Source organism: Falco cherrug, chromosome 4 (assembly GCF_023634085.1).
Source record: "Falco cherrug isolate bFalChe1 chromosome 4, bFalChe1.pri, whole genome shotgun sequence".
NCBI lineage: Eukaryota > Metazoa > Chordata > Aves > Falconiformes > Falconidae > Falco > Falco cherrug.
The window spans coordinates 5,781,354-5,803,148 of NC_073700.1; the positions used below are offsets into that span (position 1 = coordinate 5,781,354).

Sequence of the window (21,795 nt, forward strand, 5' to 3'; positions counted from 1 at the left end):
TGTGGCAGGACACATGAACTAACCAGGATTGAAGGAGGTCTGAAGTGATTATTTCCCGTATTCTTAAAAGATGTGCATTCAGATACTTTGAAAGATTCATCTCCCAGAATCACGTTCTCAGCCTTCATACCGCTGAATTCATTTATATAAATGACACACATGTCCCAAGAACAGGAAAGAATAACCCAAAGCCTGAACAACGCCTCAACACGGATGAGCGGTAACTCACCCCAACACAATGCAGCTTCAGCTGCGGCCAACAGACTGTCCTTCAGCTCCACCGGGAGCTAAATCAGGCTTTGAAAGTTGGAGAAGTACCACTAACGTTGCCAACCATGACCGAGGGAATGAGATCCCAAGCTCTGACACCATCACCCGTTTCCTTTCAGTCTCTAGGCTGGGCATTTTCATGGTGTATCAAACAAGAGCGGACAGAGCTCTGGAATCTTCTGCAAGGGACTTGTATTAGTTTTCTAGACAAGGTTTAAGTTGCTGGCTTGAAACTATAAAAGCTCTTGATTGTTTGGGGCTTAGTCATAAAGCAGAGATTCCCCAGGCACGTTCCTTGCCACAGCCCCTGAAAGTGGAAAGACAAGCTGGAAACAAGGCTGCTCCGTGAGAACCGTACCGCCAATGCCCACAGGTGCCATCATGTGTTAACACTGCAGGCACAATACAAATTATTTTTTATATTTATTTTTTTTAAAAGAAGGTGAACTGAGGAATATAAAGTCATTACATGTGTATTTTGACATAGTTAAAAAAAAGAATGGAGGAAAATTGCAAAAAATGTATGCTAAAGATTTTTTCTTGGTTAATAAAAATAGAAAATGAAAGATATATTCAGATGCATTAATTTTGTTCTGGTTTACCATTCTCCCTTCCCATTGCTCTCTTGGTAACAAAGAAAAGGAACAAAGCAAGTGGAGTAACAGAGGAAAAACTTCAAAACAAAACAAAACCCCAGCAAACAAACAAAAAACCCCAACCCTGAAAAACAAACAAAACCCAACACCAACAAAAATCCAAACCAGAAATATTACAAAATGACTAAATTTTCAAGGCAAGCATTCTATATCTTTACACTTTCAGGGAAGCTTGGGGGAGAAAATAACACACACTGAGGTTTTTTTCATAAACTATATGATAAAAATTACTCTGCAAGAAATCTTTCATGCTAACTGATTCGAGAGGGCAGGTAGGGACGAGAGGGAAGATGCAAGTCTCATGAAATTTTACCAGTAGCTAATAAAATACATGGCCTCTGATTTTTAGCATCATGGACTTCAGGCATATGATGTATTTCACCAGCATAAAAAAAACCCCAAACCACCAAAGCCCAAGCAAGGAAGAAAACCAAATTCTTTTCTGTAGGTAAGAACAATACTCACTGATGCAGATCGCTAATTTTCAACAATCCTAACAAACTCTGGCTGTATGAAGCAGTTCTTTCTTTCTACCAATATCAGAAAATGTAGAAGGCTGAAGAGGAAACAAAAGTTAAACCAAACCATTTAAAAATACAGTACTGTGACAGTTTTTATTTAATTTTTATCAGTACTACATGCTTACTATCACTAGGAACAGACATGCCGCTTTTTTTTTTTTTCCATGTTTGTTTTTTTTTTTGTTTGCTTTTTTTTGGTAAACCTATATTAAATGTTGACCTAAAGCTTGCTGTGCCTTGGAAATCTGGCTCAGGAGTTACCTGCACGAATGTTTATTTAATTAGATAAGCACTTAAGTCTGAAAATAAGACAAATACAGGTGAACAAAAAAAATTAAATTACAAATTCAGTTCATACAAATATCTCTTATTCTATGCACTAAATCCTGTTATTTAGCCGAGATCTTTTAAAAATTCTTGAAATACTTATGAAACATTATTTACAAATTATATAAATAAATCCTAGGTCACTTTTAAATTAACCAATACAACAAAAAAAGTCGCCTTTTTGTACTGTGTGTACTAAAAATGTTCTTGTTTATTGATCACAACCCAGTTTGCAGTATAAAATGTTTGTTCACTTACATCAAAATGGGTTCAAATAGAAGGAAGGAAGGTATTGGTTTCAAAAGAAAACAAAACAATATTATAAATGCTTAAAATCAATGAGGCTTCTTAATGTTATTTTCTGCACAGTTTGCAGTCATTTTTAGAAGTCCCTTCTACAGTATTTGTCTTGTGAACAGGTCATCTCAAAATAGCAGAGACATAGTTTTAGCAAAGAGAAAATATTCAGTACATTGCTCACATTTCACAAAGACCTTTTACCAGGAGAGAAAGGACAGAGAACGGAATGTCAGTGGCCAGCACAAGCCTTTACAACATTTAACTTAAAGGCAGCATTTATAGAACTAATCACAGACTATACACATCCTGCACTGAACAGCAATCAAAAGGACTGGAAAATATACATTTAGGAAAACAAGAGACTGATGGTTTTCCATTAGCTTTGTTAAAATTAATGCTTTTCTCCTTGTCTTTTGTTTTAAAACCAGCATCGACACCACCAACAACTACAACTACCTTTTCCTTTAACATAACACATGCCAGGTAACTACCGTATGTGAGAAATGTACAATAAAAGGAGAGAAACCACTGAATTTCCTATGCAGACACATGAAAATATAAAGCCATACAGATTCCAAAGTGCCATGAATACCAAATTCAAGTGATGGTTTATAGCGTGTAGCAAAGAAACTAAACAGAACTTGCTCTATGGGTTGCCAAGCCCTTCAGTTACATCTTCAGTTTCCCCTTTGGCTGCTTTGGTGAGAATTTCCATCCATTTCATCTGCAGTTCTTCATCTTCCGCACTGAAATACAGAGTTTGCTGGGACTGGCAAAGCTTAAAAACATGCTTCACTTCAAACTTCTCACCAGAACTTGGTAAACTGACTTCGTATCCCAGCAAAGGAATAGGACGTAGGCTCCGTCCATCCTAAAGAAGAACAAATACAAAAAGTCAGCAACAAGCAGTATTTGAAATGGGAGAAGCAGGGGTATGCTGTGCAGGAAAAAAGATTTCCTCTCCGGGGGATAAAAAAACCACCTGTTTCAAACAGTTTAGAACTACCTTCGAAGTAGTAAGACATGTCTGGAGATGCATTACCCTACACCTGGGACATGGCCAGCAGGCACACACGCTCTGGCTATGCCACAACTCTCACCAAAGTGGGGTGTCTGGGTGCGTGCCCCCGGCTGAGAGCTCCAGCCTGCCACCCTGCCCGCCGGGGGAACACGCGCGCACTTCGGTAAGCACATTGATGCAGTTCCAGAGTACGTGTGCGTTCAGCTCCTCCTTCAGTACTACAGCACAGAAAACAGAGAAGAGGCAATATTGACTGCTTGACTCAAAACAATAAAAGGCAATGACTTATCGGTGCTTTTTATTCTTCTTATTTAAGAGATTCCCTTTTGCAGTAAGAATACAGATCCAGCAGTGGCATGCATGGATGGGGATTCTCCTATAATTTCACATAACTTATGCATGTTGCCTTTAACAAAAAAAATGTTGCATTAGGTACAGGCAATTCAATCCAGCTGAGAATAGTTCAGTGCAACCCCTCTTGAACCTTGTGGGACATTTGTAAGGTTGATTCAGAGGAGAGAAATAAGCAGAGCTGGACACCGAGAGACACAAAGGCCATGACCAGGGAAGTGACTATGAAATACAGAGTTATTTATGATGCCTTTCAGAGTTGTCAAGGAGGCTGAAGCTCAGATTGTGGAACACACCTCTCTAACAGTCACATCTTGAGCATCAGCCAGCCTCTACTGAGTTCTCGGGGAAGATGTACTTTAGCAAGGCAAGGTGTGCCATCACCAAGCCACTCGTTCCAACTGATGCCAGCAAAGCATTTTCAAAGGCGGGTCTCCAAACTCAAGTTTAAACCACACAGACATCAAGCATCTGTCAGAAGCTGTCGCCTGTCATAGCAGCTACTTGTGTAGCAGCCTCATACCGAAGCTAACGAGGCATCCCACAAAGAGGTGACAAAGTCACTCTTGTCGCCCCAGACCGAATTCAGATGATTTAGTAATCTGGAAGGGGACCACAGCTCTGAGAACAATGGCAAACCCCTCTACTTTTCTAACACGTCAGCTAAAGTAATTCATGTTTCAGAGCTGCTCACATCAATGCAAACACATACATTAACTAAAGGGCAAAAAAATACAGAGTCAAAAATATGTCTACAACGTTTTATGAAATCAATGCAGGGTTCCTGATTTATTAATCTATTACTTGTTATTATTACGCAAAAAATGCCAGAGTCCATCTGCTTGAAGACCAAGCACTATTCAAGGAGATTTCTGGTGGCTTTAGGTCAAACACTAAAGAATTCAGTTCCTATTTGAGTGTAAGCAGTTGTTTTCAAAGTAGTATACAAGTTCTAGATCCTGCCACCACAGCCGCATCCATATAAACAGGGAGGTCTTGCACATGCAGAAGTTTGAACTGGCATGTACAGAGTGGCTCTAGACCTGCATACATGGCAGTGCTGAAGCAAGCAAATATGGGACTGATGAACGCAAAATGCACAAGAGCACATGCAAGCTCAACCATGCCTGCTTCACCAATCTTCTTTTAGAAAAAGACACTACGACTTGTCACATGTGAAACTGGAGGCTGCCCATGACGATGAAAAATGGTATCATTTGTAGCCAAGAAGTGCAGTGCAAGAGCAAACTGATGTTTGAATTGTACACGTTACACCTACCCAACGTGTGCAGACACAGGCAAATTAAGCAGACTGCCTTTGGTCTTGCTTCCTCCCTTTTCTTAATATGATGCCTTTGCCACTTTCTCTGTACCTGCCTGATCCAAAAGGAAGGCATTTAAATTATTTCTGAAAAGCTCCACTACTGACAAATTCAGGTGAAGAACTCGGCCTCAAGTCATAGCACACACCCAAACCAGGTCACCCTGTGTGACCAGGAGCATCTCTGGACTGCCTCTGCCACCGAGCCCTTCCCCTCCTACTTGGAGTTTAGCAAATCCAGAGGCTATGCCGCACCCACAAGGAACTCAGGCCCTACGTCGAGCACATAAGTAGGATTTACAGGCCTTACGGAGAGGTAAATTTCATGTTCCATTTTCAAGAGCCTACTGGATTTGGCTGGTTGAATTGGTGGATGTTTTTTAAAAATACTTCTGTATGCAACATACTAGGGTTGCATGATGTCAGTATTTCATCAAACCAAACTACCCAGCGCTGAAAAGAGCTCCGCTTTATGGTTGATTTCAATCATTTTCTTGAGACACTGAGCGATACACAAAAGTCTACTAGATATGTGACATTGTCAGTAATCACAAGCATTACCGACTCTAAGCAGTATAATACTAATGGGTTATTTATCTAGGTAATTACAGCAGCATTTGTTTATTGCTCTAGTAGAGCCATTCCAATATCCAGGGCTTAAGATTTGGGAACGGACAGCCCAGTTCCACCATACAGGCGGTTCTATTTCATGCACCCCTCCACACAGACATCCCTCTTGCACTGGGTGTCAATTTGAGGCGTATAAGCTCTCTTAGGCAAATATACAGAACAACAGTTACCCACTGATGGACCACTACTATTTTTCCCTCCTACTTTTGAGTAGGTTTAGAAAATCCCTGGGTTTTCCACCAAACTCCCACTCAACCCACTTACGATCTAATCCCAGCCTTGCACAAATCATTGAGAGACTCCCATGACGCAACGGTGAGCCAAGATGCAAAGCTCTGCAGGACCACGTAGAAGGACAGGCAGAGCTTCGTGCAGGGCCAGCTAAAGCTTCACCTAAATGTGGCCAACAGAGAAGCCGCAAAACTCTAAAACCTGAGCTCAACTTCAAACTACCAGCTACTCCCTTACTTTCTAGGAGTAACTCACCTTTACATGATGAATGAAATATTTTTCTTCAGAATTTATAAAGCAAAATCTTTTCTTGGATCAAACCTGGTAATCATTGTATACACTAGCTCTTGCTGTACTAGATTTACCCTCCGTATTTCTCCAAAATTCATTACTTCTCTAGCTAGCTGGGACTCCTTAATTGTGCCTTTCTCAATTAGGTGTGAGTTCATATCAGAGCTGTGGAGGTAGCTGAGCATTTTACAAGGCCAATGGGGACAGAAGGTCCAGGTGGAGCCCTTGGAAAGACACATTTCTGTAAAACTGCTGAGCCTTAAGCCTGAGGTAGTCTTTGCTTATATGCAAGCTCTTCTAATTCCACTCAGATACATGTGACAAACAGCTGCACAAATTCTGTCTCAGTTTGAGGACAGATAAAATTGGTATGATTTCCATACCTAAATAAGCTGTGAATTTTATCCTCATGCATAAAGCCTTATGCAAGACTTAAACCGTGAACACTCAGGGGATTAATTCATTCTCCTGGAACAAGGATCTAAAGCAAAAAAGCAGTTTTCTTGCTATTTCAAAGCCTGTGAGTCTTACTTATTTCCATCTGCACCGGCATCCCTTCTTCGGTGTGAGGGTTGGGGGTGCAAAGAACAGAAGCTGTGATGGCTTTTACTGTATCAGAAGCTCCAGCTTCAGCTTGGTTTACTCCTTTTTCCCAAGAGGTGCTATTCTTTCTGTTCTTTTTGAAAATAATCTCCCAACTTTCAAACTCCTACAGTCATGCTTCGCTTGGTCTGTGTTTCAAGACCTTTAATACCATTGTTGCCAGTATTTTTCCCAGAAGGCATGTCTTTTTTTAGGCACCGAAATGCTTCTTTGCAGGCCTAAAGATGTCTGTGAGATAACATCGAGGTGGCTGTACAAAACAGAACACCTGGAAAAGTAACATCCGAGCCAGAGTGGTGCCCGACTGATTCCAGATGCTCAACCACTAGGAAAGCAGCTCTGGAAGAGATTTTTCTTGGAAGCCTAGTGTATACTATGCAAACCAGAACTAACAAGAACGTTGCGTTAGTATCAAAGAATGGGATTTACTTCATATTTTTTTTTCCTTCAGTCAGATGCAAATTGAAGAAAGTATCCGAGGGAGAATGGTAGGCCCTTGAAGAAGGGATTAATTTTTGTTGTTTATAGTGTCAGCCTGCAACTGGTGACTCCCAACAGTAAATCCTGGCTTGATTATTGAATGTAAGAGCTCAGTTACTGAATGTAAGATAGATCAACCTTGCCCTGTATGCTTTCTTGCAGCTTTACTGGAAGATTTCTCTCACACCTGGAGGGCGCTAACCACTAAATTTAAGTGTCATAAAAATCAACAATCAGTGCCCAAGGCACTGCTCTCTCCTAAAAAATAGCATCTTACCAGTAATGTCAACAGAGTCTCAAGATCAAATATGGCAGGACATGGACCAGAGAATGTAGCATCTGAAGCACAGATGCTCCTCCTGCTTCCAGCCCTAGCTTTGCATGACTGTCAGGACGGGGCCCCCGGGAGTTGAGCATCATTCTGCTATGCTCTAAATACAGCTGATCTACGTCCCATGGGTTATTATTTGTGTTGTCCCGAGACAGTTAGTTGGGCACTAGAGAAAATATCTTTCTAGGTCATACTGTGTAAGAGGCATTGCTTCCTCTCAACTCCTTGTTCTGGTCATCTCTTAGATGACACGTTGCTCCTGGGTGAGGAAGACCAAAGAATCTAGACCTCTCCCCGTTCCCACTTGCCTTCCCCAAGCTTGCCTGTGTGAGAGACTCTACTTTGTACAGGCTACGGAGCCTGCACTAGTCCTTTCCTAAGGCACAGCTTTCACATCAGTTGAAAAGTTAATGCAGCGAAGCCATTCTCTCTGCTTTGCTTTTTGAAGCTTTTTTTCCTTTCCCCAGACTCTGACTCCAGAGAGATGTAAAGATTGGGTTTGCTGCACTCAGTTTGTGCTTTGTCTGAGGCTGTTTGCTTTTTCAACTTGTAATTTCAGTCATGCATCTCTTGTTGACTAGGAGGAGAGCCAGGCAGCTCGCTGCCTGCAGGAGGAATTGGAAGCTTACCCGAGTGTGGGGTTGGAGTCCTAGATGAAGCCAAGTGGGCTGTGCCTGGAGCTCCAGATTCAGGCTTTCAGTCTCTTTGAACGCTACGCTTAAATCATTACACACGCTTGTTCAAAACCAGAGGTGTTCTTGCTGACAAGCAGCAAAATGAACACACTTCTAAGGACAACGTGTACTTCTTGTTGAACATTTGCAATGGGGTAAGCTTTACTTTGAATAGCTTTATAAAATCATTGGTAGTCTTTAGTTCCCAGACTGCCCCTAGCTACAGCCATACAAACTGAGGTTAATAAAAAGCAAACCCTTCACAGCACTACAATTATAGCAGGGTAATGGTAGGCTGAATTTGGACCCGTTTCTTTTTCTGTCTGACCCAGGAGATAAAGCTGTACACAAATGTGTCAAACACCACATAAAAAATTGGATATGGGGGATCTCATTCCAGCATTGTCATTCTTTACCTTCAGCACTGAGGAAGCATGACTGATACTTCTATTTTGCATATTCTGTCATGGAAATGGGCATTTCTGTACTGGACTTTCACCACACACAAATGCTAGTTAGCTTCAACAGCACACTTTAAAAAAAATGCTTAACGCTAATTATTTCAAATAAAGATAAAAAATCACATGATGCTATGACAAGGAGCTTTAGCAAACACAGTCCATTTTTCAGGCCGAAGAACTTCTACATTCCCACAAATTCCTCCATCCCCTTGGCCCAGAACTAGGTTTAAAAAAGAATAAAATCTTGAACCAGCAATTGTAATATTCAGACTGCTTCACAGCTCTATACATTTTAGAGGAAAGTGCTTTCCCTAACGACAAGGTAATAAAACCTTTGACTATACCTGCCTGAAACCTCAAAATAACCCCAAAACATAAGCAAATTATCCTTGTTTTGTCCTTTGTTGTTGAAAAATGGAAAAGCTAAGCTATGAACTTAAATATTTGCTCACAACCATATCAGCAGTAACTACAGATAACAAGGAAATTTGAAATCTCTGAGGCTTTGTGCTATATTCAGAATACCAAGTTAATTTCTGTTGTTGAAACCAAGCCAAATCCTTTGACCTATTTCTCAGTTTGACATATTTAAACTTAGGCTTTTTATTTTCTCTTTTTCCTGTGTGTTAACCCTCATGAATGCCATTTTACCTGGCTACTTCCTTGCAGATACAGAACAAGAGGTTCAGTCTTGGGGATGGTCACCCACATTCTGTACCAAGTCTTCCCTTTTTCAAGGAACTGGAGGTAGCTGCTGAAGAGGCTATTTTCGGCTGCTAAGATGCTTTGCTTCTGGATGAAGAAAAAAAAAAAAAAAAGAGGGAAAAGAAAAAAGAAAAAAGAAAAAAGGGCTGTTTCCACTGATGCTTACATGGGCAAAAATACTTAGAATTAAGTATGAAAAATACTTACAAGTTGTCCAGAGTCAATTAATATTGTAGGGCAAATGCTGGATAGCCCATAGCTGAACAAAAGTGTAGTCATTATTATATACCGTCAAGAAATAGCACAATTCCACATAATACAGGCAGATGCTGAGCTACTGTTCCCAGCGGACTTGAAGTTAAATTCCACCTCCACCAAGAAAATTGAGAACAGTAATTAAGATGATGCAGCTAGTTTCTTGCTTAGCAAAGTAGCCTGGGAGATGATTTCAAATTAATGCAAAAGGTGTATTAATGGATACTCTTGTGCATGGATGCAGAGAGGTGTGAGCCAAATCAGAGAGCACTAAGGCAAAAAAAAGATTGAAAGAAATTTTTGTATTCTGATAGAAAGCAAAAGAAAAGTAAAACTCCTTTTCATATCAGACTCTACACGGAAGTCTCCTGGGAATTTCTGGCATCTGCTAATAACATTTGTAAAGTGGCAATCTCCTCAGCTGCTGTTAAGCTTGTTAAGAAAGTTTAATGTAAATAGGAGGGAAAGAAAAAGACCAGCTCTCATCTTTCTTTTTTATACACCTAGTTTCTTGCATTTTACCTGATCCTTTGAAGATTTAGCAGAAGGCTAGAAGCCTGAGTGTATGAGGGAAAGATGACTCTTTTCCTTTGGTTTTTGCAGTTTTCTGCTGTAATCTGCTTTCTAAAGTAAAGCCATAGGTCACGTTTCACTGGTTTGCTTTTTGGCTTTTCAGATTAACTCTGGGCTGGGTAGCTGTAGATTTTCACTTTACTGGCAAGCAGCTCTGCTTAAACAGTGCTAGAAAGTTTATTATGAGATACCACAGACTATACTGATGCATTCTAAGCACTCATCATCTGCAGTCATAGCTGTAGTGTGTATCTGCAGTTTTTGATGGTATCAAGCTCCAGATCCAGAATCTTCTCCGCACTCTGCAGATGTGGTAGCTCAGGGAAGGGCAACGTGCATTTCTAGCTTTACCCTACTTTGTATTTCTGAGATTCTGGATGTGTTTGGGTACAAACCTGACAAAGCACTTGAGCAGCAGAGTTCACTCTGGGACACGATGCTAGTATAATTTTACCTGTGTAGGTACATTTAGTAGCCTGGAAAGAAATATAATGTGCTGGGAAGCAGAGCAGGGCAGGGTCTAAAAAGACTATTTGAGGAAGCATTTATTACAGGAGCTCTGATATGCACTGGCAGGTTTACGTTTCTTGCTCAGTCTAGCTCTTTTCCATGCAGTTTTGTTCTCATGAAGGGTATAACAAGGCTGAAGGCAGTCTGATGGCACTGAGGGGTAGCTTCCAGAAAGATGTTTTTCAAGGTAAGATGTTTTTCAGTATAGGCCACAATTGTTCCCTAATTTTCCATGCCATGCTCAAAGCAGAATGGTGGTAGGTCAGCACATCAGGGGGAAGGACGATTTGCAATGAAGTTAAGTTCTCTGTGTCTCAGTGTGTCTTTCCAGAATTTGATGTCCCTGTGGGTCCACTTTCAACAGAGATGAATGTCCTCTTTTACATATCTGTGACTTCTGGCTGTATTTCACAGGTAAAATAAATGAAAACCTTTCTTCAAGGTGGTCCATGAAAAGCATGGCACGCAACGATACTCACAGCTCTGCCAACAGTCTAAAAAAAGCATTGGTAAGAGAAGGTTCAGTTGTGGGTGAGGATAAAACAAATCAGTTTGCCAACACGTTTCTTGTTCTTGTAAAAAATAAGGGTAGGATGTGCTGCTATCATGGTATAAAGCTTGTTGACATCTGTGTCAATTGTGAAGCAGCAGTTTACACAGCATCATTTCTGGAAGTGAAGTCTTGGAGAAAAGAGTCTGCCTTATAGCAGGTTACAGAAAGTTTCTGTGAATCCTGACAGTCTTTCAGAAGGATGCCATACTTTTGCACAATCAACTAAGAAAAAATTCCCTTCAATAATATTTTGACAGGATGTGAAATAAGGAGTGCAAAAGTATCTTCTAGATGGTGTAAAAGTGAAAAAGCAAATCTTATTTTGTCAAGTTCTGCCAGTGGTTATTGCGCACAACTCAAGATTTGAAATGCCCCACAACAAAAACAAACCAGAAGTTTTTCCTCTTTTTTTGGTTACTTTGAAAGCTGAAACCTAGCTGCAAAATCTGTGTGCATCCCTGTCTGATCAGCATCCCACAATGAACGCTTGCCATTTACAAACAGCATTCAGGATGCATGCACATTCCATACAAATTATAGGCCAGAGGGTCAAATATCATGGTGGGGGGAAAAAGGTAATAAATTTTGTTTTAAATAATTACATTTTAAAAAAAAATAATAGAAGAGAGAGACTCACAAGGGCAGCTAGCACACCAAAAATTCTTAGCTAAATACTGTACCTCTACAGCTAGTCTTTTCTTTTGTTCTCCGACTGCTTCCACTCCAGGGCTGCATGGGCTTGCTGGTAACTGCAGAAAACACTCTTTACACACTCGATTGTGACGGCTGTTATCTGCAAGTGTTTTAAACTCAGAGCATTTTGCACAGATCACCTGTATCAGAAAGATGGTGCTTTATTAGCCATCATTAAGACATAACGCTTCTCCAAAGAAAATGGCTTGCAGAATGGTTGTTATTAAAGTTAAATCCGGAAAACTAATGTAAGCATAAGATAGAGTGACCAATATAATATTTACTTTCTTTACCTTCATCAATAATTATTTTTTTGTGAACCCATGCTGCATACCAAAATACCTAATTAAAGAAAACATACGCCTTTTGGGAAATACTTTATGATTAACACCACACAAGTATGAATTTCTTTTCTTATAAGCCTCTGTAAGTCAAAAAGGGCTTAGGATGACAAAGCAATTAGTGCTTTCTAAAGCCAATCAAAAAATGGCCTAGGAAGGGCTGATTTCCAGACTAAAGGTGGCTGACTTCCTCATCAACTAGGCATCAAGTTCAGCCTGACAGAACGGAGGAATCCAAAACTGACCGACCATTTTAAAAGCACAGTCTGATATATTATCCATTTAAAACTCTTTGTCTGATGCCAAATTAACAAGTTTTGATTCCTTTCCTCAGCTGCCAAGATCATACAAGGACACATCAGTCCCACGAAACCAGCGCTCGTGAAGAACAATGGATCTGCAGCTTGGGAACATGTTTTCACACTTAAGCTCTGACGCTACCACTCGCTATCGCACCGCTGCTCCAGGGAGAGAAGCTGCTCCCCTGGCATGCAAGGCAGGGGCAGGCAGCCTGGATCAACATCCATTCCAAATTTACTGCACAAGAATACACCTCAAACAGCCTTCAGGTACAAGTACATATAATCATACGCTTCACTGCAAGACGCTAATTACTGTACGAAGGCAACTGCCTTAGTTCAGCAAGTGTTAAGGGAAGCCGGGTTCTATGAAGAGAAGCAAGCTACCATTTTTAGAAACATGACAGTCTTTCCTCGAGAAGAATTCACTTCTTTAATTTGAATGCTATTGCCACATCACAGAACATCGCATAACCAACAAGTGTTTAACAATAAATTATTAATAAAGTCATTTTGTTATCTCACCGTCCATGGCGGGAAAGCTATTATGTAATTCCTTTAATAATACTGAGCTTTGCAATGGAATATTTTAAACCTCCAGAAATATATTTCATTATTTTAGTAGTTATTAATAGAAACAAACCCAGAAGGTTGAATAATCCCAACTCCAGTGCAAAAGCATCTCCTCCACAGTCATTTTATTTCAATTGCTGAGACTGAGGTTTCTTTAAACATCTTAACTATATATATTTGCGCCTCTCTTCAGCTGAAAATTTATCTCCACTTCAAATGAATAATGGTATTTAAATAACATTAGTTACATTAGGAACAGTGAACCATGAAACTCAAGCCGCAGAAGGCAAGTTTCACGTCATCTTACAGAAATCAATCTCATCTTGGCTGTGGTTGTGATTTGCAAAAAAACACCTGAGAATTCAGCTCTCAGCACAGGGCACTGGGGAAGAGCGGCCAAGTGCCTTCAGTAACCTGGCCTTCAATCTCTAGGACTGGGTTCTTTTGCCTTTTCAAGGAGGAGGACATCACTTTGGTGCAAGCAACTCTCAGCAACTTTGCTTTAGGGAAAGAACCACCCACCCATCTTTAATATTGCATATTCAGCTGTCCACCCTAGAAAGAGCTGCTGTGTGAATGAGGCTGACAGCAGGCCATTCTGTTTCTGCAAACAAAATACAGGGGACAGCTCCCTCCCCAGATACACACACCTTCCCAGGGAAAGTACCACCTTTCTTTTTATCCACTGAGGCACCGTATTTGCCTTTAAAACAGCCCCAGACTAGGCAAAACCAGAATTTTGCTCTTTCTTCCCCTGATTCCCAGGGAGCAGAGCAAGTGGTAATATCTGCTCTGTCAATGACCTGCCACAAATGAGAACATCTTAGTTCCTGCACTGAAAAAAAAGAAATAAATTCTCTTCAACAGTCTCTGCAGAAGAAACTAGAAAGCTCAGTGCATTCTGATACTTACGGCCCCACACTGCTTACAGTGGTGTCGCCTTTTAGTGATGGAGTTGAAGCTTTCGCTGCAGCTCTTGCAGGTCTGTTTCTCCTTGTCTCGCTTGGATTTGGAAGATTTCCTACAGGAATCACTCTGAAATGAAAAGTAAAACTAGGTGATTTTTTTTTTTAAAAAAAGATTACTCAACAATTCAGAGACCTACTGACGAAGGTGGTCTTTGGGTTTCACACCATTTTAGGAAAGGATTGACATTGGTTCTGCTGGCAACCCACAACTGGCCGGCCGGCCGAGCCACCGGGGGTTTCTGGGCTTGCATTACGTGACTGCAGATTGCTAAAGCTGATGCCTCAAGTCCCTCCCTGCCCACTTGTGCCATGGACCGACCTCCCCTCACTGTCTGTTGGTGAGGATGAGGAGGAACGGGCAACGTGGGCTTCTTCAGTGCTTTCCTTCTGGCCCTCACCTCTTCCTCCCTGCTGCAGCGCGACTTGCTTAAGGTAAACGTTGACTTTGTAAGCGCGCTGTAAACTGCTGTTTGTGGGGAGAGGGTGCGAAGGTTTGGGGGGAAGCAGCTCGGTCGAGGAAGCAAGTGGTGCTGACAGTGGATTTTTGCACGACCCAACTACAAATGCTTAATTTAGGAGTTTCCTCAGGCTCCCTCCCAGCCTGTGATGATAAAGCTCCTCAGGAAGACAGAGACGCCTACGCCAGGGACCTGCTATCAGCTGCTCTTGGCAGAAGACACTTTCCATCAGCTGTCTAGAAAGCCAAGCAAGTTCAGCCTCTGAAGCTATGCACCTGAGCTGTTACATACAAGTCACTCAGTACAGCTAAACAATTGTACAATTTTCTGATAAACTGAAGACCACTAACATGACAACGTGCAGTTCACAAAAATACAGCTTCCCACAGAACTTCAAGCAGACCCTCTGTTTTGTTTTCTTTTTTGTTAAATACATAAATATTGTTCCTCATTCCTTGTCAGCATGGTATGTGCAGCTCCTGGGGGGTAAGCCCGGGCCACCCCCAGCAAGGCAGCATCTGCCGGGACACCCAGCCTGAAGGATGGGGTTGGAACACGTTCCTCTGGCACAGCTCTTCGAACACAGAGGTTCGATAACTCTTCATTTTTGTTTGCTTGACACAATCGTTCAACAGACTAGCGGGACATTTCCTCTAAACCAAAAGTGCAGAGGTATTTTACATTTTTTTCTGAAAAACCAACCAGGCAAAGATCAGGCCCATTGTAGGTTACACAGATTCTGGGCTCCTCAACACCCCCCATCTCCCTTTAAAGCACCCATGCACACTCAGTCACAGCTTAGGCCCACCTAAGACAGAACAATTGGCTCAAATTTCTCTTTTTAAGGCAGATGCAGGCACGTGAGGGTGGGAGGAAAGGCAGCAGCAATTACAATTAGCAGAGGCTGCCCACAGATCACCATGCAGGTGCCACCAGCGCCAGGGAAATGCTGTCATTTGCCCTCAGGTCTCACCTTAGTGATTCCAACTAACCTGCAGAAGTCACTATTACAGGTTTTCAAGGCCAATTAAAAAAGAAAAAAAACACTATCAAATTTTAAAAGCTGACACCACTCCCATCTTTCCTTGGGTCTCTGCCCTGCCATTCCCAGGTTACAGAGGGAAACAATTAAATTGTCTTTCAGCAGAGCAATTGAAACCACCCGGGCTTGTAATGGCATTACACAACAAAACCAGAACTAATTGCTTCTAATTGGATCGGATCTTTTAGTTTTTATTATCTTTTCTATAGCTGCAATAGCAACGTTTCAAACTTGTATACAAGTACATAGGACGTTTTGCAATTCAACTTGGTGAAGCACAGTCATACAGATTCGTTCATTCAGGAAAATCACTATTATACCACCATACATGTCCATATTAATTGCTCAGCAAAACAGAATGCTTGCAAATCCAAGTCCTCCCACACACATCAGCGGAGTGCTGTATTTCACTTTTCTTGTGAAGAACCAGATGTAACCAGTACAACATTGAATTACACCAACTGAACAATGCCTCAGATGAATCACTGGTAAAAACATTCCTTTCAGACTTTACTAGACCCCTCCAAGTAAGGCGTATAATTAGGGTGATTTGAAAAGCTGTTACTGATCAACAGCAATTTACAGAGTGACTTTTTTATTTGTATCGCATACACTGGCTAAAGTCATCTGTTTTTCACTCTGATCTTGATGCTAAAGCTATTTAATTTTTTAGAAGACTGATCTTCCTTCCACTGGCCAGGGAGGGTTCCCCTTAAGTTGTTAGATCAGAGCACTTCCTCACCAGCCAAGCTTATTTTTTTCTTAATAGTTAAAATTTGCATATAGCATAACCAGTCTTTTGATTCTTATGTTCACAACAATTTCACTAGTGTTCCTGGAATAGCAAGAGCATAAATGAAGGCCTCCTGAGCTGTGACTGGAAAATAATCTTGACAAATGTTAAACAAAACCAGTTTTTGGCTTTCAGTTGATATCTACACATGCCTGCAAAGGAAACATGCTGAAGTTCCTCTAACATGAACTGAAGGGACTGCTTGGTGTAGAAATTGGTTAATTTGATTTGTCCTTCGGCAGGAATATCCATCATCACCCATACGCATGTTGCTGTAACACAGATAAGGCTCAAGTTGAATACTTCCTCTAATGGATCTCGTATTTGGCTCCCTCCTCAATGTGAAACAGTCTGGATACTGTTCACTTTCAGAAATACATGACCCATATTTGACAAAGGAAAGAAAGCAGACTGGGTTTATATTGGGCAAGATTTGTTATGACAGTTTTGCATAAGCCGTTATTTTAGATCATTATATTTTAACTTGTGCTGTAGCACACAACAAGCATTTAATACTAACTTCACTAATCAAAAAAGGCCCTGCATAAAGAGGTCTTTAAGTGTTTGAATACCAGCAACATTTCATAATATTTCTCAACATTATGAGAATACAGTGAGAACACAAGAGTTTGAAGGATTGCTATTGCAGCTGTAGAAAAGATAATAAAATGAAAATGTATTTTCCTTATGATTTGGCAAATTCCAATGAGCGATTACAGAAGAAAGACTTATTCAATATTATGTTATTTAACCACTGACACTGGAAAAGAATTAAGTAGCCTTTTTCTTTCCACCCCTGTGAAAACCATGAGACTTCACTGCATGGGCAGTCCCCCCATCCCACCCAGCGATGGCTCAGGAAGCTGACTTTGCCATGTGCTCTTAACTGTACACCATCCGAACAGAGAGGCTTTTGTAGAAAACAAGGACGTGCATTGTAATCCACAAACCTTGTTCGTCAAAGATAAACTTAACAGTCACTTTGCAACCCTGTCCTTTCTTACACAAGCTGTGTTAAGAGGGAAGCTAATACAAAGCTGCCCCAGTTGAAGCTGGAATATCTTGGTACTAAGGCACTTGAATAATTGTCATATTTCTCATCCGTCTCGGTGTACCCAGCTCTGTTTTGAAGCTGGTTAGTCTGACAGGAAAATACTTGCATAAAATCTGTTCAGAGCCAGGATCTACAGTAAATCCTTTCAGACTGGGCTGTTTTGACCACTAATTTGCTTTTACTCCATAGCTGCATCTAACTAAATCTTGACAGTTTCCTCCAACTTTAACATTTTGGTGGAACAAGAGCCTATGCCCCAGTGAGAGGTACAGCTCACACCTAGAGCTAAGGGCCTGCAAGGCTAAGGCTGCGGCTGGCCTGCTTAGGAAAGCAGGCATCACATCATTAGTGGACCACTGGAGCCCTGGTTTGCTTCTGAAAAGCTGGGAAGAAACACCGAACAGGTGGTAGGAACCAGCACAAAACCCAATGGGCTCAGGAGACTTGTTCTGACATTTATTGCTTGCTACATATTTCATTCTGTCTGGGTCAGTAGGTAGAAATTAAGCCTCAATGCTGTACATGCAATATATACATGGTCTGATGAGACTCTTACTATGGGCGGATGCAGGAGCCACAAAGGGGTTTCAAATCTTTTTCTTCTCATGCTTATACAGCTGCGTATTTTCCATTTACAAATTACATATTTAGAGACACCCGCAATGGGGCAGAACATCAGCAGGTGTTTCTGGAAACGCTGAATATACATGATAAATTAATTTAAATTAGGTGGTATATTTTGTACTTTGTAATGCAGCAAAATTGTTTAGTTTGTTTCTCTCTATGCCAGTAGAGGTTACAAGCAAGGTTACATGCAAGACAACCTTCCACTAGCTTGCACTTTCCTGGTGCATATAGGTCGAGTATAAAGTGTGCTACCGGTGCAGCGCAGCAAACTGTTCCCACAACGCTGCACAGCAAGTAGGTTATGCTTCCTGCAGGAGGTTTTCACTGTCTGGTTACGCTAACGAGCGAGACTGAAGAAAACCCCAGCAGACTCTTCAGCAGACTCAGCAGAACCACAGGAAGATGTTCGTTTGCTGACCACCACTACCACCAAGTGGTCTGCATGGGGAAGCTGTTAAGCATAGAGTGCACTTGCTCATGCACTCACGGAGATGTTTCTACAGGGACGTCATCATTAAAAATTGATATTTTCTAAAGCTGCATCCAACAGCTGAATTCACTGCTCACGCTGATGTTATCCATTTGCTACAATACAGCAGAATGAGATCCCAGAATCAATACTACACAATTTTGGATATTTTTAGTTTGTGTTTTTGATCAGCTCCGTATTTTTTTTTTTCTATCTCAGGAACTAGATTTTTTTTTTCAAATACACAACTTAAGGAAAATTACTTCATGTGTTAAGATATACCATGCGAATCACTGACACAACTATTTATAACCAACTAAAAAGATCTAAAATTTATTACAACTAAAATTTACATTTCCCTAAGAAACTTCAGACCAACAGTATGTTTTATGTGTTTGTTTTTAAGTACCATATAAAACATCTTTTTCATTAAGCAGCTAGCTCACTATAGCATCTGTAACTCAGGAAAAGGGGCACTAATCACAAAACTGACTACAAATAAATAAAAAATTGCTTAGGGAAAATACGAAGTGCAAGCAGACAATTAACAGCAAGGAGTACACTAATTACAAACACTGATTTTTAATAAGCTCTGGTTTGTATAGGTTAGGTTGCTGGCTTGTTTAACAGCTTTTCATTGATGCTCTGTAAACTCTGCCAGTAGGTTACAAGCTTGGCCAGAGGTCTGGAAAAGCCTGCAAAGTGGGTCCTTTGTAATTAAAAAGGCCATGTTAATACATAATATCCTATAGTAAGCCTCAGCAGGTAAGGGGGTTTTTTTAGTTGTTGTTTCTTCTTGTTGGAGCTTTTATCAGTGAACTCAGCTGACCCTAAGCCATTTCCTGAAAATCTATTATTCTTAGACAAGATTTTAGAAGGCAGAGAAAAGAATGTGAAAAAATAAACCTTATCAAGGACTCAAAATGAGTTTGCCTCAGCAGCAGTCACAGACGTTGTACAGAGCAAAATGAAAAATACCTTTGAAAGTATATTTTGCTTTTGCAGCGGCCAATCACTTACAGGCCAGAGATGTATGAAAGTACTATCATCTCCTCCTCTGTACTGGCAGAAACATGAAAAGCACGCTATGAAAGAAGTGTTAACCAAAATTTAGTTCCGCAGATGAAATCCCGAGTTACATATTATGACAGTGTTAACCAGCTAGGTTTCCTTGTTTCTCTTTGCCCTCCTCCCTGCAAGCATTCACTGTAGCTATCAGAATTGAAAACAAGCAAAAACCCCACAAAAATCCCCCAGTACTACAAATGTAACAACCAACCCCTCCACGTAGGTTCCCCATAACTAGGCTCACAACATGCCAGCAGCATTTATCTGGAAGGGGAGGATTTAAATTCACTGACGCTGCAAACACTGCAAGTAGTGGTGGGTATCACTGTGCCAAGAAGTTAAGGACAGCACAGCTGCAGCAAGGGACAGCAGAATATAAACTGCTAGACTGAAGTATCTCCGATTTTTTTCCCTGCTACAAAAGAAATATAACCCGCAACCCCCCTAGCCCCACCTTGCTCTACTGAAAGTATTAGCTTCAAATTACTTACCCCTCCAAACACACCACCACCATCTGCTCCTGGCATCGATTCCACCGAGCTGGTGCTTGCTGTCTGAGGGGAACAGAATGACACAGACCTATTTCAACACGGACACTCTTCCTAAACTATATTAAACACTGAAAAAGAAAACGCAGCATCATTTGCTTTTAGCCCCTCAACTCTTTACTTGTGAATACACTTTAATTGCACATGTGCTCAGCTACCCTCAGATACTGGGCTGACTATGAAGCGTGTGACTTTACAGATGGCACTGGGCTGCCAGGCCTGCTTCCCACGGCAGCATGTGCCTATCCCCCACAAGCACTGCAGAAAGCAAACGGCCACATTTGCTGTTACACCGCTCCGTTTGAGCCCTGCAAGCCAAACAAGCAAGTGCTTTGTGTAGTCAGCAGATTCAGAGAAGGAAGAACATTTATTCCATTCAAATACTACGCCGTTAAGCTTTTCTTAATTGCAATACATCTCTTAATCTATTAATAAATGCAAACTGGCATCTATATGTATTCACTCTCTGTACGTATTCAACACACACAGAGAGCAAACAACAAGCTTGCCTACAGTAAAATCATAGACTACATCCTAAAATGAAAACAATCTCACCTGTCATTAATTTACTGGGAGATTGCTAGTTTACCAGGGATTCTCAAAATATTAGAATCTTTTAAGATACATTCTCCTGTTATTCCCATAGGTCATTCTTCCTTTGTAAATTAGACATCTCATACTTCCAGGTCATCCAAATCTCCAGTGCATTTTTGCACTCTAGCTTCATCCCATTTGAAAGTCAGAAGCTGTAATTTCTGTTACTGAAAACAACCCAAACTGCAGCTTTAAGTGGCCAAATTCAAGAGCTATTCATTCTGATACCTAGTTGTATCTATTTATATACTAATACAATCAACCAGCTCTTGAGAACAAGCAAATGAGCAAATGCATCCCCTGGGGCTAGGGCTGTGCCATCCCGGCGCATTTCCTCAGGGAATGCCACTTAATTAAAGGAAAGCATCATGGACTTGACTCTAGCCAACTATTTCTGCTTGTGCAAAAACCCAAGAACCCTAGGGTCTTCACATCAGCTATTCGCCAGTCCTGTGGAAAGGGGTTTCTTTCCAATGAAATCTCAATCAACCCAGGTATTTAGATCCTAGTAAAAGGAGCACCTGTATGCTGTGACATAAGGCTTGGGAAAGAAAATGCAAAATGTGGAGAGAAAATGGGATCTGAAGGAGAGATCGAGAAAAACCCCAGCAGGTTTAGGATAAAGAGTAAATTCTTCTAGTTGCCTGTTCAGATCCCTGTGCCCTTTTAATATTTATTTGGATTAATGTGCTAAAAATCAAGTACCCTCTACTCTTAACCTGGAAAAGATTTCCAAAGGGCTTCTCCCCCTTACGTTACCATTACTGCTCAAAACGTGTAGGATTTGGTTCGGAGGAGGACAGTTAATCACGTTTGTCAGAACCACCCCAAAGCTAGGAGGAGGAACAGAAACAGGGATGGGAAATAATAATGATTTAATGGCGTCTAAAAATCATGATCTGACTAACAGAAGCATTCACAAGTCTCAAATCTTAGGGATGCCAGTTCCACAGAACTGAGCTCGCTGTGGCACTTTTTCTTGCTGGTCTTCTAATAACGCACAAACTGCGTCCTTCCCACACACCATGAGCCTCCAGCTCCCCTGAGATCAAGGAGTGGTGAAAGAGGTCCTTTTCTTTGGGAACATTATCAGGCAGCTTTAAAAACAAAACAAAACAAAACCTTTAAATGGCTTTGAAATGCTGCAGATGAAAACGGAAAACAGGGAAATGAGTGTCCTCTTTCTGAACGAACTAAGCCACAA

The 21,795-nt window shown here is 41.1% G+C and overlaps 1 protein-coding gene across 7 annotated transcripts in view; it reads right to left on the reverse strand.

Moving 5' to 3' along the window:
* Positions 1-1,965: 1,965 nt before the first annotated feature.
* FGD3 (FYVE, RhoGEF and PH domain containing 3) overlaps positions 1,966-21,795 on the reverse strand; it is a 111,696-nt gene continuing 91,866 nt past the window's right edge. For 6 of the 7 annotated variants that reach the window (XM_055709282.1, XM_027812602.2, XM_027812600.2 and 3 more), the window contains 5 exons: positions 19,941-20,003; positions 13,883-14,005; positions 11,745-11,897; positions 9,120-9,260; positions 1,966-2,945 (listed from right to left, as the gene is read on the reverse strand). In XM_055709282.1, the coding sequence (XP_055565257.1) occupies positions 2,721-2,945; positions 9,120-9,260; positions 11,745-11,897; positions 13,883-14,005; positions 19,941-20,003 (705 nt within the window). In that variant the 3' untranslated portion in view covers positions 1,966-2,720. Of the gene's footprint in view, positions 2,946-9,119; positions 9,261-9,287; positions 11,006-11,744; positions 11,898-13,882; positions 14,006-19,940; positions 20,004-21,795 lie in introns of those variants that run through there. The other variant, XM_055709283.1, reaches the window with a different exon arrangement.